Genomic DNA, 13,723 nt, shown 5'->3' with positions numbered 1-13,723 from the left:
AGGCATGGCCTTCCAGAGAAGCTGCCTTGTGTCATACTGCAAGTGGACACCATACTCATGATACTTTGGAAGATTCTTTTCCAAGTTCACATGATTTGGAGAAGAGTGTTCCAAATGATTGTGAGAAGGATGTCAGCTGTTGTGATCACTAGAAAGAGGATCTTTCTGAGTAATCACCTTTGCTAGCTTTCTACACTTTCTAAGCTTGAAAGCTAGCAAAGGCAATAGTTTGGAAGGCTCCTTCTCTAAATTGCGTGATTGGGAAAAGAAGCCTTCCAAACAATTGTGAGAATGCTCCTTGCAGAATGATATGAGGCAGCTTCTGTAACAAGGCCAGGGGTCATTTCAGCTGGGTTTGCTTGTCAGGAGCTACAAGAAAAAAACAACACAAAGGTAAGTGGAGCAATTCATGTACACTGCAGATCCCTGCAACTGGTAGAAGTCTCCCAGGCATGGTGGGATGGGGAGAAGAGATCCAGGCCCTCTGGTCCACAGTAGGTTTCCATGCACCAGTAAGTCCCATAGCCTGCATGAGTCTTATAACACATTGCATAGTTTCTATAAAATAAACAAAAAAGACACGATGGACATTCTTACGCTCTTCAGGTTTCATTTCTGTTATTTTCTGCAGCCAATTTTTCCAAGTTTCACAATCGCAAGGTTCATGGGCTTCACCTAAACACTCCCTAAAAATGAACCCAGAGTTAGAATAAGGGAAAAAGTAAACTTCACATTAAAACAAATGAAACACTTACTACAGAATTTTCGAGAATAATTGTAAAAAAACTGAAATTTTAATCTATTACTTGAGTTCATTAAGTTGGCCAGCTGTGAATTCACATATAAAAGCCCTGCATCTACGGGGTATCCTGTCTAAAGCACAAAGAGATTTAGGATGGGAATCCTACCCTTATGCAATATATATTTAAGTATTGCTCCCTTCATTTCTGTCGTGTCCTACAATAAGAGGAGTGAAAATTGAGGTGCCTAAAATTGAGATTTTCATAAAGTGAAGAAATAGGTGAACTATGTAAACTCTACACAGTGCTGTAAGCACCCCAAAAGATAAGATCTGAAACTATAATATGGTTTAGAAGTGTACAAAGCACGAATGAAGCCTAGTCAGAGCAGTTTATTTGCTTATATTTTATCTATTAGCTATACATTCTGTGTTTCCTTGAGACAGCTTACCTGAGAAGTCTCAATTTATTTTACCGCCATGACAATACTATAAGAAAGACAGAATGGCTGAAACAGAAAGTGATTGGCCCAAAGCCACTCAGTCAAATGCCATGATTAACTATTGATTTGAATGTTAACTTCCTTGGTTCTAACCTAATACCACTATAACATTCTGGTTGTTAAAAACAGACCAAATATTTAATATCAGCTCTCAAATAACAGGCCAAAGTTCTATGAACTAGGGTTCCCATAATTATTCAAGGCAGTTATTCTTTCAATTTCACCCACCCATTAGACACAACTTCATCTTTTTCTAAAATACTTGAGATTTTAAATGATACTTCTGATCATTTGCAGAAAATTAACCCCTCTCTGCAATCTACATGCAGATTGGCATCACATCCTATTTCTCAGGAGTGAGAAACTCCATAGGAAGAAAAGCATTGGGATAATCTTGCAACCACGTGATTTTAGCAACCACATTTTTGGGAACAGGAAGGAATACTTAAAAACTGGTTAAACAGCAATATTATGACAGCGCATATGCCTGCATAGCAGGCATATTTTCCCTTCTATCCTTATTCCTCACAGATCAGTTTAGAAAATTTTTATGCATTATAAAAGAATAACAGGTGCCTGATGGACAGAGAAATGTGACCACGGCTCGGAATAACCAGTGTTTTAGATAGTAAAAAGCGTACATTGCTTGATACAAAAAATAATGTTAAAATCTTAATTTTCAATATCCTGGTTTTCAATATCAATTTACGGTAATGTATATTCCTTACATCAGAGGTTGGTAATATGTGGACATGCAGGTAGTCCTCAGTTAACAATGACAACTTAAACCAGAATTTTCATTGCTATGTGATGTGGTCTTAAAGTGTGACATCATGTGACAGCACTTAATTAGTGATGATATCCCAGAAATCCAAACTACTATTATTAGGTGAGGATCATGGATGATTAAGTGGCTTTCAACAAGCCAAGTCAGTGGGAAAGCCAGGAAGTTCACAGGCAGGCTGATGGGCAGGTAATTGGCTACTGAGTGCAGAAGTATACACAAGGGTCCAATGTCACAGAATTCAAACAAGGTGGGGCTTGGGGGGGATGCTGCAGAGTATAAGAAAGTGCAGACAGGCCCAGCATAGTGAGGCTTAGGGTGGTTGCTGCAAAATGTAAAGGACTAGTGTGAAGCAATGGGCTCACTATGGCTGCTACAGGGTGTGGAAGTGGAAGGTGTAAGTGTATGTGGAAGCCAAAGTGAGCATAGTGCAGTTTGGGAAGATTCAATGTGTTATGAATATGAAGGTGTTTGGGATAGCTGCCCCAGAGTGTAGGGTGCACTTGTGTGATGAAAGCATGGTGTGGCTCAAGGTGGCTGCTGCAGGGTGTTGGGTGGTATATGAGAGGCTGGTGAGGTGCAGTGTAAGTGTGGCAGGGCTGGAGCTGGTTGCTGAAGGGCGAAGAAGACGTACTTGAGTAACTTGTAACCTTCCCTGCCAGTTTCCCCACTGATTTTTCTTGTTGGAAACCAGCAAGGAAGATCTTGAATTACAATCATGTGACTGTGGGATACTGCAACCATCGTGACTGCAAGCTGGTTGCCAAGTGCCCAGATAGCAATCATGTGGCTGCTAGGATAGCCAGTTCTTTGATGGCGAGTCATAAATGCTCATTTAGCACTGTTGTAACTTGTTATAACTTGTTGTAAGTGATTATTAATCAAGGACTATCTGCACTGAACAAAGACCACTAAAATATGATAATTCATTTTTTATTGAATTATTGAAAATTTTGAATTAAAAACATTTATTTAAATAAAATTAGAATATTGGAAATATGCAAAAATATATTTACAAAACATTAATTATATCAGCTCCCACAACTGTTACCGGTAATTATTTCAATGCTTATACACAGCTTTCAAAATTAGTCCAAAATAGCCAGTAAAAATTCCAGGATCAAAAATAAACAAGCATTACCAGCAGAAAAGATGTCCTTTCCCACAATCCACAGCGGGGGCTCTTAATAATGGGAAACTAAGTGTTTCTGAACCGGTTGTATTAGATCCTTGTCTTGTTAGCCTGACTGCTCTTTCACAAGCTGGTGTAGGGCACCATTTAATAGAAGGATTATTTTCAACAAAGGCCTGAAAACAAGATTTAAAAATATAGAACTAGAAATTAGTTTCCATTACAAACTAAATCTTTCTATACAAACCTTATTCAGTTGATAAGTAGCCTGAAGAGTATGGTTTAAAATAATTATAAGAATAAAAATATATCAGGCTAAATAATTTTACTGATTTGAAACATACCCCAAGAATTATGTGGCATGAAACTTGATTATTAATAAATAAAATGTTACAATGATAGGAAACTTTGATATGATCCACCTGAGTGAGCTACTGAGTGTAGAGTAGGTCCCAAGTTTATTAAGTGAAACTGTAAAATACCAACATATTAAAACTGATTGTTCTCAGTGAATTGCTGATTTAAATGCAAACAGTCAGTCAGTCAATCAATCAATCAATCAATCAAATAAATAAATGCAATCAGACAAATTGTTCTCAACTAATAACTATCTAAGTGACTGAATGGCTTGACCAAGGTTTATAGGATGCAAAGCCCAAAGATAACTTTAAATTATATATACATTCAATTATCAGAGTACTTTGGATCATGGCTAAGTGAACATATATACTATTTTCCAGTGCAGCAGCAAATACTCTGATGGTTCCGGGAGCAGCAATTATTTGCCCACCTTTCTGAGAGATTTATTTTCAATTTAGAATAATAAACTCAACCAGATGGTTAAATCACATTCTCATAATCTCACAGTTTACCTTAATATCAAACTGTAGGTAGCGTTTATCCATCTCCTTGGAAACCACACTTTCTATTATCTCCACTGGAACAAGTTGAAAGCAATCATACGCTGGGCAAAAAATATTGTGAGCTTCACCCTCTTGAATCTTCATATTCAAAAATCTATTGAATATATATTAAGATTGAAGAGAAAATATTAACTTCCTCAAAGATACAGAACAAAATTAATTGTCAATAATAGTTTATCCATCAGGATAATCCAACAATTTGTAGTTAAACAAGTAGTTTCCAAAGGTTTTTTCCAACCACATGGGAGGTGGTCAACAAAATGAAGAATATACTTATGAAAGATTCACATGGGGTTGTTTTTATCATAATAAACTTTCAATGTTTCAATCTTATGAGAAAGATTATGGCTTGGTTAAAGGTTTATCCACTTTGATTTGATCTCCCTTCTCCCTTTCTTTTACTGTTGCACTTGCTTTATGATGCATCTAATCTTTTTTATCTTTAGAATAAGCCACCTTCTAGATGGCCAGGCTGGGAAAAACAGGCACCATCATTAATGGGAAGGATTATTTCCAGAAAATGAAAGCTACAGATTGCAAAAGAAAAAGGAAAAGGAAAAGGAAAAGAAAGAAGGTAGGAAGGAAGGAAGCAAGCAAGGAAGCTGCACTAAAATCAAATTTTCTACATTAATATACATGAATAGGATTTCTTATTTCTGATGATAACTAGCATTTATATATCAAAACTTTTTAAAATATAATTATAAGAATTAGACTGTGGAACATCCAAAATAGTTTTTAATAAAGAGGTTAAATTTGTACTTACGCTTCCCAACATGCTCTACAAAACTCATGCCCACAAGGCATATCTACTGGATCTTCAAAGATAGAAATATTACACATACAAATTTCACACTGCAGATAAAAAAACAGTTTAAAAATTAGTGTATGTTAAAAAGGTCTGATCTGATCCACAGCCTCTTCTAATTTCTTCCATTTTATTTATTTCATTTACATCCTGCCCTTAGTCTGATGTTGCTGAAATGTGAGAGTAACAACACATAGAGGCTGTGGTGGTGAAGAGATGTAGATGAGGAAGATAAAAGTAACAACTTATATTGATTGGTTCAAAAATTCCTAGCATTTCAAAAGAGCAGCGAACAAAAAACATGCTGTAAAATGTTATTCTTTGTTTTTTAAGATGAAAAATTAGACTGAATGAGATCATATTCTCCAAGGCTTAGAAACTGCTATTCTAACTCAAGAAAACTATCACTGTTTTATATTTCTAAATCCACTGAAAAAGCCATTTTACACTGGTTGCAAGAAGGCTTTTTATCAGCCCGGCTGATAAATCAGATGTTCTATTCTTCCCTGAAAGGGAGGATCTAATATAGACAATGCATCCATTGCTAATATTAAATTACCAGATTACTGCCATGCTCAGTTTGTGAAGTAGCCCATCAAGGCAATATGTCCCCCAAATGCAGTAGCAAGAATTGTGAGTAATGCTTTTATTTAATGCCACCATCTCCCCTACAGCTTCATTAGTTACCCATTATTTTCCAGACTCAATTCCAAGTTGACTATGCTCTATAAAGCTTTCAATGGTTTGGACCCAATTACTAGAACTGTGTACTCTGGTCTGTCTGGCACTCTTAAATCCACAGTGAGTCACATTTTCCAAGTCTCTTTATAATAGCAACCAACAATGGCTTTTCTTACAGGTAGTCCTTGACGTACGACCACAATTGGGTCTGGAACCTCTGTAGCTAAGTGATGTATGAGTTGTGCCTGATTTTGTGACCTTTTTTGCTGTGGTCATGCAGTTGTTAATGAATGTGGCTTGCTCCATTGACTTTGCTTCTCGGAAACCCCTGGGAAGATTGCAAATGGCAATCACTGACCCTGGGACGCTGTAATCATTGTAAATAACTGCCAGTTGTCAAGTGCCTCAATTTTGATCATATGACCATGAACAATGCAATGGTAATAAGTGTGAGGACTGGGTCGGAAATCACTTTTTTCAGCACTATCTAACTTTTAAGAGTTATTAAATGAACTACCGGAATTGGAGCACTGTAGAACTTTTGAAAAGAAGACCATTCCCTTTTGTTATGGTTTAAATGGGGAAAGAGTACATAAGCCAAAGCCATTTATACAGAGGCCATTTATACATATTTAAATAGAGTGTTTATGTTTGACGCTGACAAGACAAATATGAAAAAAAAACATGAATCCATAACTCATTTTAAAAAGGAAAGTGTGTAGGGGGCATTAAAAAGGGACTGTTTTTCAAATGGATTTTCCAATTATAATGAAAAGCCTTTGACATATTAAAAGTATGATGTTCTCACTGATATATGCAAGATCACATAGTAATAGTCTTTCTCATCTACAGTACCAGAGTATTAGGAGGCTGACTTTTAAAATTAGATAAAGTGATTGCTGTAAGGTAAGAGAGAGACAGAAAAAGAAAAGGAACAAGAAAAACTTAAGTACAATTACATACAATAGAATTACATCAATTACATACAATAGAAACTAAAATTCAAATTTTCAATGGAGTTACAAGGATATCTTACAGAATAATAGCCACAGAACTGATCACAATTCAGCAAAATTCGTTTTTATGTAAATTGTCAAATATCACACCTCTTACTGCAAAACTACTAGAATGAAATAAAATATAGTACTTTGCTCTTCACAGAATGGTAGTCAAAAATGGTCATGAAATTAATATTAAAGGGATTTCCACTGTTATGGTTTCCACCTTTCCTCTCTTAAAAGCACAGGTAGTCCTTGATTTACAACCACAATTGGGATCGGAATTTCTATTGTAATTAAGGGCAGTCATAAAAATGAATCACACAACTGTTAAACCAATTTGGCTTTCCCAATCCTTTCCTTGTCTTAAACTGGTGGGAAGGGAAAGGAAGGGAAGGAAAGGGAAATTTTTTAGGAATATTTCAACCTCTCATGATTGCAGTAGATTTTATTTCAACAGCCCAGTTTTTTACTGAGGGCAATAAAGTACCCTTATTGCTTAATCTGAATTTGAATAATCCATCATATGCATCTGTAACATTTAGAGAGAAGAAGAAAAAGTTTTATGAGAAAGCGTTGTTTAATTGTTTACTTCCTTTATTTGGGTTGCATTTGTACATACTGGCCATATAAAAAACAGTTACTATTTGACCTATTACAGATAACCCTCCACTTATGACCCATAATCTTGATCATTGAACAAAACGGTCATTAAGTCAGACACTATATGACTACTTTGCACAATGACAACAAACCTGGCTCTCTCAGTGGTAGTCATTAAATGACTGTGCGAATCATTAAGCAAAGCACCTGGCAGAGGGCCAAGACCTCTTGGGCATGGTGAGGTGGGGAGAGGGCCTGGACCTCTCAACACATCTTGGAGGTCCAGACTCTCTCCCTGCCTCACTGAAAACAAAGGCAAATTCTTCAACACTCTTTCAGAACGCTGTCATTCACTGGCATTTTCAAAAGACTCCAAAAGACTCAGAAAGGCTCTGAAGGGGAGAGAAATTGCTAGCAAATTCCAGCATTCTAAAAATTCCCAAATGCTGGCATTCACTAGCATTTTTGCCAGATTTGAGGTCCGTCCTCCTGTGTGGGTAAAGAGGGGAGATGAAATCTATCAGCATGCAGAGGGTTTCATTCTAAAATTCAAATGTACCCTCTGCTTGCAACCTTCCCTACCACTGACGTTTTTGGGAAAATAGCAAAGATTGGAAATGGAGATCACATGATCATAGGCACTTGGCAACTGGACATAAATGTGAACAGGTTGCCAAGCACCTGAAATACAGATATGTGACTGGGTGCATTCAGCAAGTTGTTTTACTGTATTCACTATTTGGTATAAGTAAAAAGTTGATATAACTCTATCATGGGTCTTACTGCACCGTAAGTAGTTGGAAGTCACTGCTTTTTGTTTTTCTTTTCTCTTTCCCTCACTTTATCTCCTCTACGCTACCCACTTTTTCCGTTGTTAATGGAGTATGATGGTTCAGCAGTTAAAGACACATTGTCAGCTGGAAAGCTGACAACCCAAGTTTGAGACATGAGCACCATGCCACAGGGTAAGCTCCTGTTACTTGCCCAGCTCCTGCACACCTAGCAGTTCAAAGGCATGCAAATGCGAGTAGATAAATAGCTATTACTTTGGTGGGAAGGTAACAGAATTCCGTACAACTTTGGTGTATAGTCATGCCGGCCACATGATCCAGTGGTGGGTTGCCCCCAGTTCGGACTAGTTCGCAAGAACCGGTAGTAAAACCGGCGGAGGCTCCGCCCACTGACCCGGATGTCATCACAGATGATCTGCACATATGCAGATGAGCGCGTGTGTGCACAATGCAAACCGGTAGTAAAGGTAAGTAGAACCCATCCCTGGCATGATCACAGAAATGTCTTCGGACAATGCTGGCTCCCTTGGCTAAGAAACGGAGATGAGAAATGTCCCTAGGGGTTGGAAATGACTGGACAGGAGAAACCTATCCCACAGAGTTGGTCTCCTCCGGGTCCTGTCAGCTAAACAATGCCGGCTGGCTGGCCCATGGGGGAGGGCCTTCTCTGTGACTGCCCCAGCTCTCTGGAACCAGTTACCTCCTGAGGTCCGGACTACCCCCACCCTATTGGCCTTCTGGAAAGCGGTGAAGACCTGGCTTTTCCGGCAGGCCTGGGGCCGTTGATCTCGCTATTCAATCTTGCGAGATCCAGCCATGGATGGTGAGCATGTGTTTTTAATGTTTTTAAAATGCTTTTATAATGTTTTTTTTTTTAAATTTTATGTTCACTGTTTGTATTATTTCTGTTGTAAGCCGCCCAGAGTCCCTTGGAAGTTGGGTGGCATAGAAATATGATTAATTAAATTAAATTAAATTAAATAACTTTTTTCCCATTGTTTTCATTTCTATTTGTATGTTATATTAAGAAAAAAAACATGTAGTAAAAACATATATAAATGGGAACAGGTTGACAAGCATCTGTAATATAGTCATGTGACCTGGGAGAATGCAGCATATTGCTTTAAGGTGGTCAGAAATGTTTTCTGGCCTGTAAATCATCAATTCCATGGCCATCATGACTGCAATGCGTCGGCTGACCTGAAACTCTGATGATGCCTTCATCTCAATGTAGAATTAGGAGGAGAATATTTGCTCACTACAGCTCATGTGTTCGGTTCTGCATACAAGGATATTACCTAAGCAGGACTAATAAAGCTACAGTTTAATAGCAACATTTTTCTAGTCAAAAGTGAGATTTCATTCTACTACCTAATATAGGGAGAGAAATGTTGTTGCAACTACTTAAAATATGACTCAGTGAGATATTTAACAACTTGAAAATGTAGCGTAATCATGTAATATTACTTGCACAAGTAATATATTATTGTACATTGAGAGCTAATGTGGTATCACAAGGTTTTCATTGTAGGGAGAAAAATAGGAGGAGACTCTGACCACTGCCCTGAGCACCTGTACACATTTGTATCCCCCTGAACAAAGGATACAAATCTAATAAATAAAATATTGTATCATTCTAGAAATGTATTTTAAAAATGAAGTATACCATAGTTGTCTCAATGTCCCCTGGTGAGAGGCTAATTTCATCTGGAGAAGTGATAGAAGAACGAGTAGTCCGAGGAGTTCTTGGTGAAGGAAGTGTATCCCAGGCATTATATCCACTTGGAGGTGGTGTTGGCATTTGAACACCTGAACGCTGGCAGCAGTTCTCTGGATTTGTCATCCAAGCTTCAAGTAATTTTTCTCTGTCCCAATCTTAAATAAAAAGTGTCAAGAAAGTAGAATAGCTACAACCTTTCAACAAAATGTCATAGAATTTTAAAGTATAAATGTTATAATCTTTAAAAATTCTTATACATAAACATGGGCATATGTAATGGTGAAGGAAAATCTTCAGAATTAAAAAATTAAGATAAGATTAGGACTAATCACAATAATATATTCAGAACAGCTTCCCAACTTTCAAGACTGTGTAGTAGAGACACAAAGTACAATACTGTCTGATAAAATATTAACTGATCTATTGAAGGAAGGTTTTTAAAAGAAAAATGGGGTTTGACTTTTAAAATTGTTTTTATTTTATAGAAAAAGTAGATCCATCTTGTTCTTAAAATTATGTGGTTGATCTTAAAAACATAAGCAGGCTAGGATAGTAGACTATTCAAAGAAATCGGAGAAAAAAGTATTCTGGAATAAGACAATGGTAAACTGCTTTTATTTTGTTGTCAAGGAAACACATGGTTGTGTCCAAGAAATCATTAGAAATTAAATTTAATTCAAAGGTGACTTTTCTATTATATACGTATGTGCTGGGTAGATCAAACTTTATTTTTAGCTAAGAGGTAAACTAGTTGCAAGATTGGGAATGTAAAGAGTGATACATTTCCCATAGCTATTTAGACATTGAAGAAAAAATATGTTAGTTTTAGAAAACTAAAACACAGATTAGATTTGTGCTACGTGTTATGCTGTATTATGGTTAGATTTAGTGCTGTCCGAAGTAGAAATGATTTCCTTTTGTGGTCTAACTTTTTTGAGCTTATAACAAATTATTTCAGTTCAGTTTTTAATTGAACCACTTTACTACACTCTGACATTTTGCAACAGTGATGAGAAAGCCAATTTTATTAGTTGCTGTTCAACAATTTATAAATTGATTTTTGAGATTTTATTGTACTATATATAGGCACAAAAAAGCATAAAGTGTTTTTATTTCTGCCCACTATCTTAAGTTTTGATCAGTTTCTCTTTGTTCATGGCTCGTTCACTGATTTATAACCATTGTATATAAAAAAATTAAGAACCAAATCTCAGGTATGTACTGCTATATGGTTCCAAAATTATCTACATAAAGGATTTAGACCACAGAATTTTGGTTCTGCTTAACTAAATAGTTGTCCTGCTTAATTCTAAATAAAGATAGAAAAGTCCTATTTTTTTTAACATACAAGGTATTTACATTTCATGTGACCAAATGAATAAAGTTACAATTAATATATTACTAAGAAACAGTCCTCTATAATCTCAATTTGAGAATGAAATGAATGAATGAATGAATGAAATTGCTCTAAATTTGAAACCGAGATCTTATAGTTTGATTTACAGTTATTCATGATTACAGTCACACTTTTTTATTTGTTACAAGCCCTGATCCTTTTTTTAATGTTGTTAAAAATTGATCTCATAAATGAGATCAATCATCTGAACCTCCTTAAATAAATTAGGCTAAAACTGTAAAATTCAAGTTAATTCCTTAAAGAAAGTGACTAAACCAAATCATGATCCAAATCTCACCTTATTCTGGATTATTAATTGGATTGTAATAATAGTCAATAATTTGACATAAATTTTCATCCTTAAGAAGGTTGCTACAACCTTCTTAAGAACTGTTAGCATTCAGTTGTTTATTCTGATCAAATATATTTTATTCTTCAAGACAGGAATAAACAATTCAACTTACTTCCGATCTCTTGCAGCTAAGAATTCCATGAGAAAGGTACATCTACAATTCACATAACTGTTAGATTATACTTTCATAATGAGTGGACCTATCCAGCTTCAGACGAAAATGATTTCCAACATTTTGTGCTCAGGCTTGAATAAAATTACTATTCTTTCAAGATGATCATTAAAATACTAAATATAATCTCACCACTATCAATGTTAAAAATGATTTTATACTTTGCAACATAAGGAATGGGTTAAATTACAAGAAATGCAAAATGGAATAAAGTATTTAAGCAATTTGCGCTTATAACACTCTGTCATTTTTATTAGAAAAGCGGAGGAAAAACATATTAGCATATTTTGTTATTAAAGTTTTGCTGAATGATATAGTTTCTGATTACCATGAGCTCGGAGCAAAGCTTCGGCAGTAAACAATGGTGCTTGCAGCATATCAGCAGATTCTACAATCAGCATATCTTTGAGCTTTCGAAGATCCTGAGGTCGTAGTCCTTCATATGGCTGTGAGATGGAATGAAATAAGGTAATAAAAAATATTTTATTTATAAGGAGGTTTCAAAATGAACTGGATAAAAACTCTTAAAATGAATTTTACGGCAACTATTCAAGGCAACCTAACCTTCACATTTTTCTACCCAATAATCCCCGACAATACCAGGAACTCCAAAATGATTTTTGAAGTCCTCTGAGCCAAAAAAGCCTGTTGATTTCAGTTGACAGTAGATTAAAAAGCTATTTAAATATTAATATGAGTTTTACTTTTGAATATTTTTTGATAGAAATGTGGAGAGAGAAAGAAGTTTGGTCATGATTCTACAAATATAGCTTCGCTGAGTATGCACTATCATCCTGGCTAATGCAGATTTCAGGCCAAAAACAGAACCCGAACATTCTCCTATAAAGTGCATATTGTATTGTAACCAAAATCTTGTAACCAAAATTTTAATGCAAGTTGGTGCGTTACGGGGGCACATTTAGAAGAACATTGCTAAAACTGAAAATTACATGCAGTCAGTGTAAGAATTTGCGGTTATGACTTTCATTTTTTAGCCAATTTGACTAATAAAGGGTCCAAAACCACTAGAATAGACATGTAATGTGCTTAAACATGTGCTTCAGCATATATGGAGTAACAATTATTTTTCAGATATTTTTTTAAAAGAAAAAAATGGTTCCTAGAATGTCAAGCTTGTTCAACTTGTCATTAATATCTTTTCTTCTCCTATTGAATCTTTCAGAAAGCATTAATTTATACAATGCACTATTGTGTTATATATAACTAGGGCATAACACTAACTCTTCGCCTCATTTTCTATCATTATGCTTTGTTTTAATGTACATCCTCCATTTTCCAGTCTTTTAAAGAATTTGGAGAGTTAAGACTGTAATGTTGTTATACCTATCAGAACTAAAAACTACTGCAAAGCAGCCCAAGGTATGAAATAGATATCTTTCTTAAGATTACACAGGTTTGCAAATATACTATGCTGCTTTTAGTTTTTACCAGGTTTGGCTTTGTGTACAAGCACACAAATTCTTGACCATTAGTCTTCATGTAGTCATGAAAGAACATAAAGACGAATTGTACATTTTGAGAAGTGCCAAATGGTTTAGATGGGAAAAAAGTCACCCACATTCTGTAAATCTGACCAATTAGAAGCATGTCCACAACTGGCATTCTTCCAGTCTTGAACTGCAACACTCCATGCTGCAACATAACCCCTCTTGCCTTATCTTCCTTTTTTGGAAAAAAAAATGTATTTCTATAGAAAAACTAAGCCTGCAATAATTTAAAATTACTAATAATAGTAAAGTAAGAGAGAAAAATCCCTATTTACCCAAACCCTCAAACATTTAAGGTAGCTAGCTGCTATCTTTTAGACGCTTATAAGCTTTTATCATAATAGGTTGAATCAGGGATCCCCTATCCGCTGGTTGTAGACTAATAGCAGTCCATGGCCTGCCAGGAAATGGTCTGAACAAATGAGAGAAACCTCATCCACTCACGTGTGGGATCCAGGCAGCTTGCAAAACCATGCCCTCTTGGTCCACAAAAAAAAAAAAAAAAAAAAAAAGCCCTCCAATAGACCGGTTCCTGGTAACCAAAAGGTTGGGGACCACTGGGTAAACTAACGTTACATTTTGTATTTATAAAGTACAGATATTTGCAACATAT

At 35.9% G+C, this 13,723-nt stretch overlaps 1 protein-coding gene across 6 annotated transcripts in view; it reads right to left on the bottom strand.

Moving 5' to 3' along the window:
• ANKIB1 (ankyrin repeat and IBR domain containing 1) overlaps window positions 1-13,723 on the bottom strand; it is a 51,946-nt gene that overhangs the window by 21,495 nt on the left and 16,728 nt on the right. For all 6 annotated transcript variants that reach the window (XM_034402254.3, XM_034402258.3, XM_034402257.3 and 3 more), the window contains exons 5-10: window positions 11,931-12,048; window positions 9,629-9,837; window positions 4,848-4,936; window positions 4,031-4,175; window positions 3,168-3,334; window positions 598-686 (exon numbers count right to left, since the gene is read on the bottom strand). In XM_034402254.3, coding sequence (XP_034258145.1) covers window positions 598-686; window positions 3,168-3,334; window positions 4,031-4,175; window positions 4,848-4,936; window positions 9,629-9,837; window positions 11,931-12,048 — 817 coding nt within the window. The remainder of the gene's footprint in view (window positions 1-597; window positions 687-3,167; window positions 3,335-4,030; window positions 4,176-4,847; window positions 4,937-9,628; window positions 9,838-11,930; window positions 12,049-13,723) is intronic.

This window comes from Pantherophis guttatus, chromosome 4 (genome assembly GCF_059756535.1).
Source record: "Pantherophis guttatus breed Tessera chromosome 4, ASM5975653v1, whole genome shotgun sequence".
Classification (NCBI taxonomy): domain Eukaryota; kingdom Metazoa; phylum Chordata; class Lepidosauria; order Squamata; family Colubridae; genus Pantherophis; species Pantherophis guttatus.
This window is presented reverse-complemented; position numbering and strand designations above follow the sequence as displayed.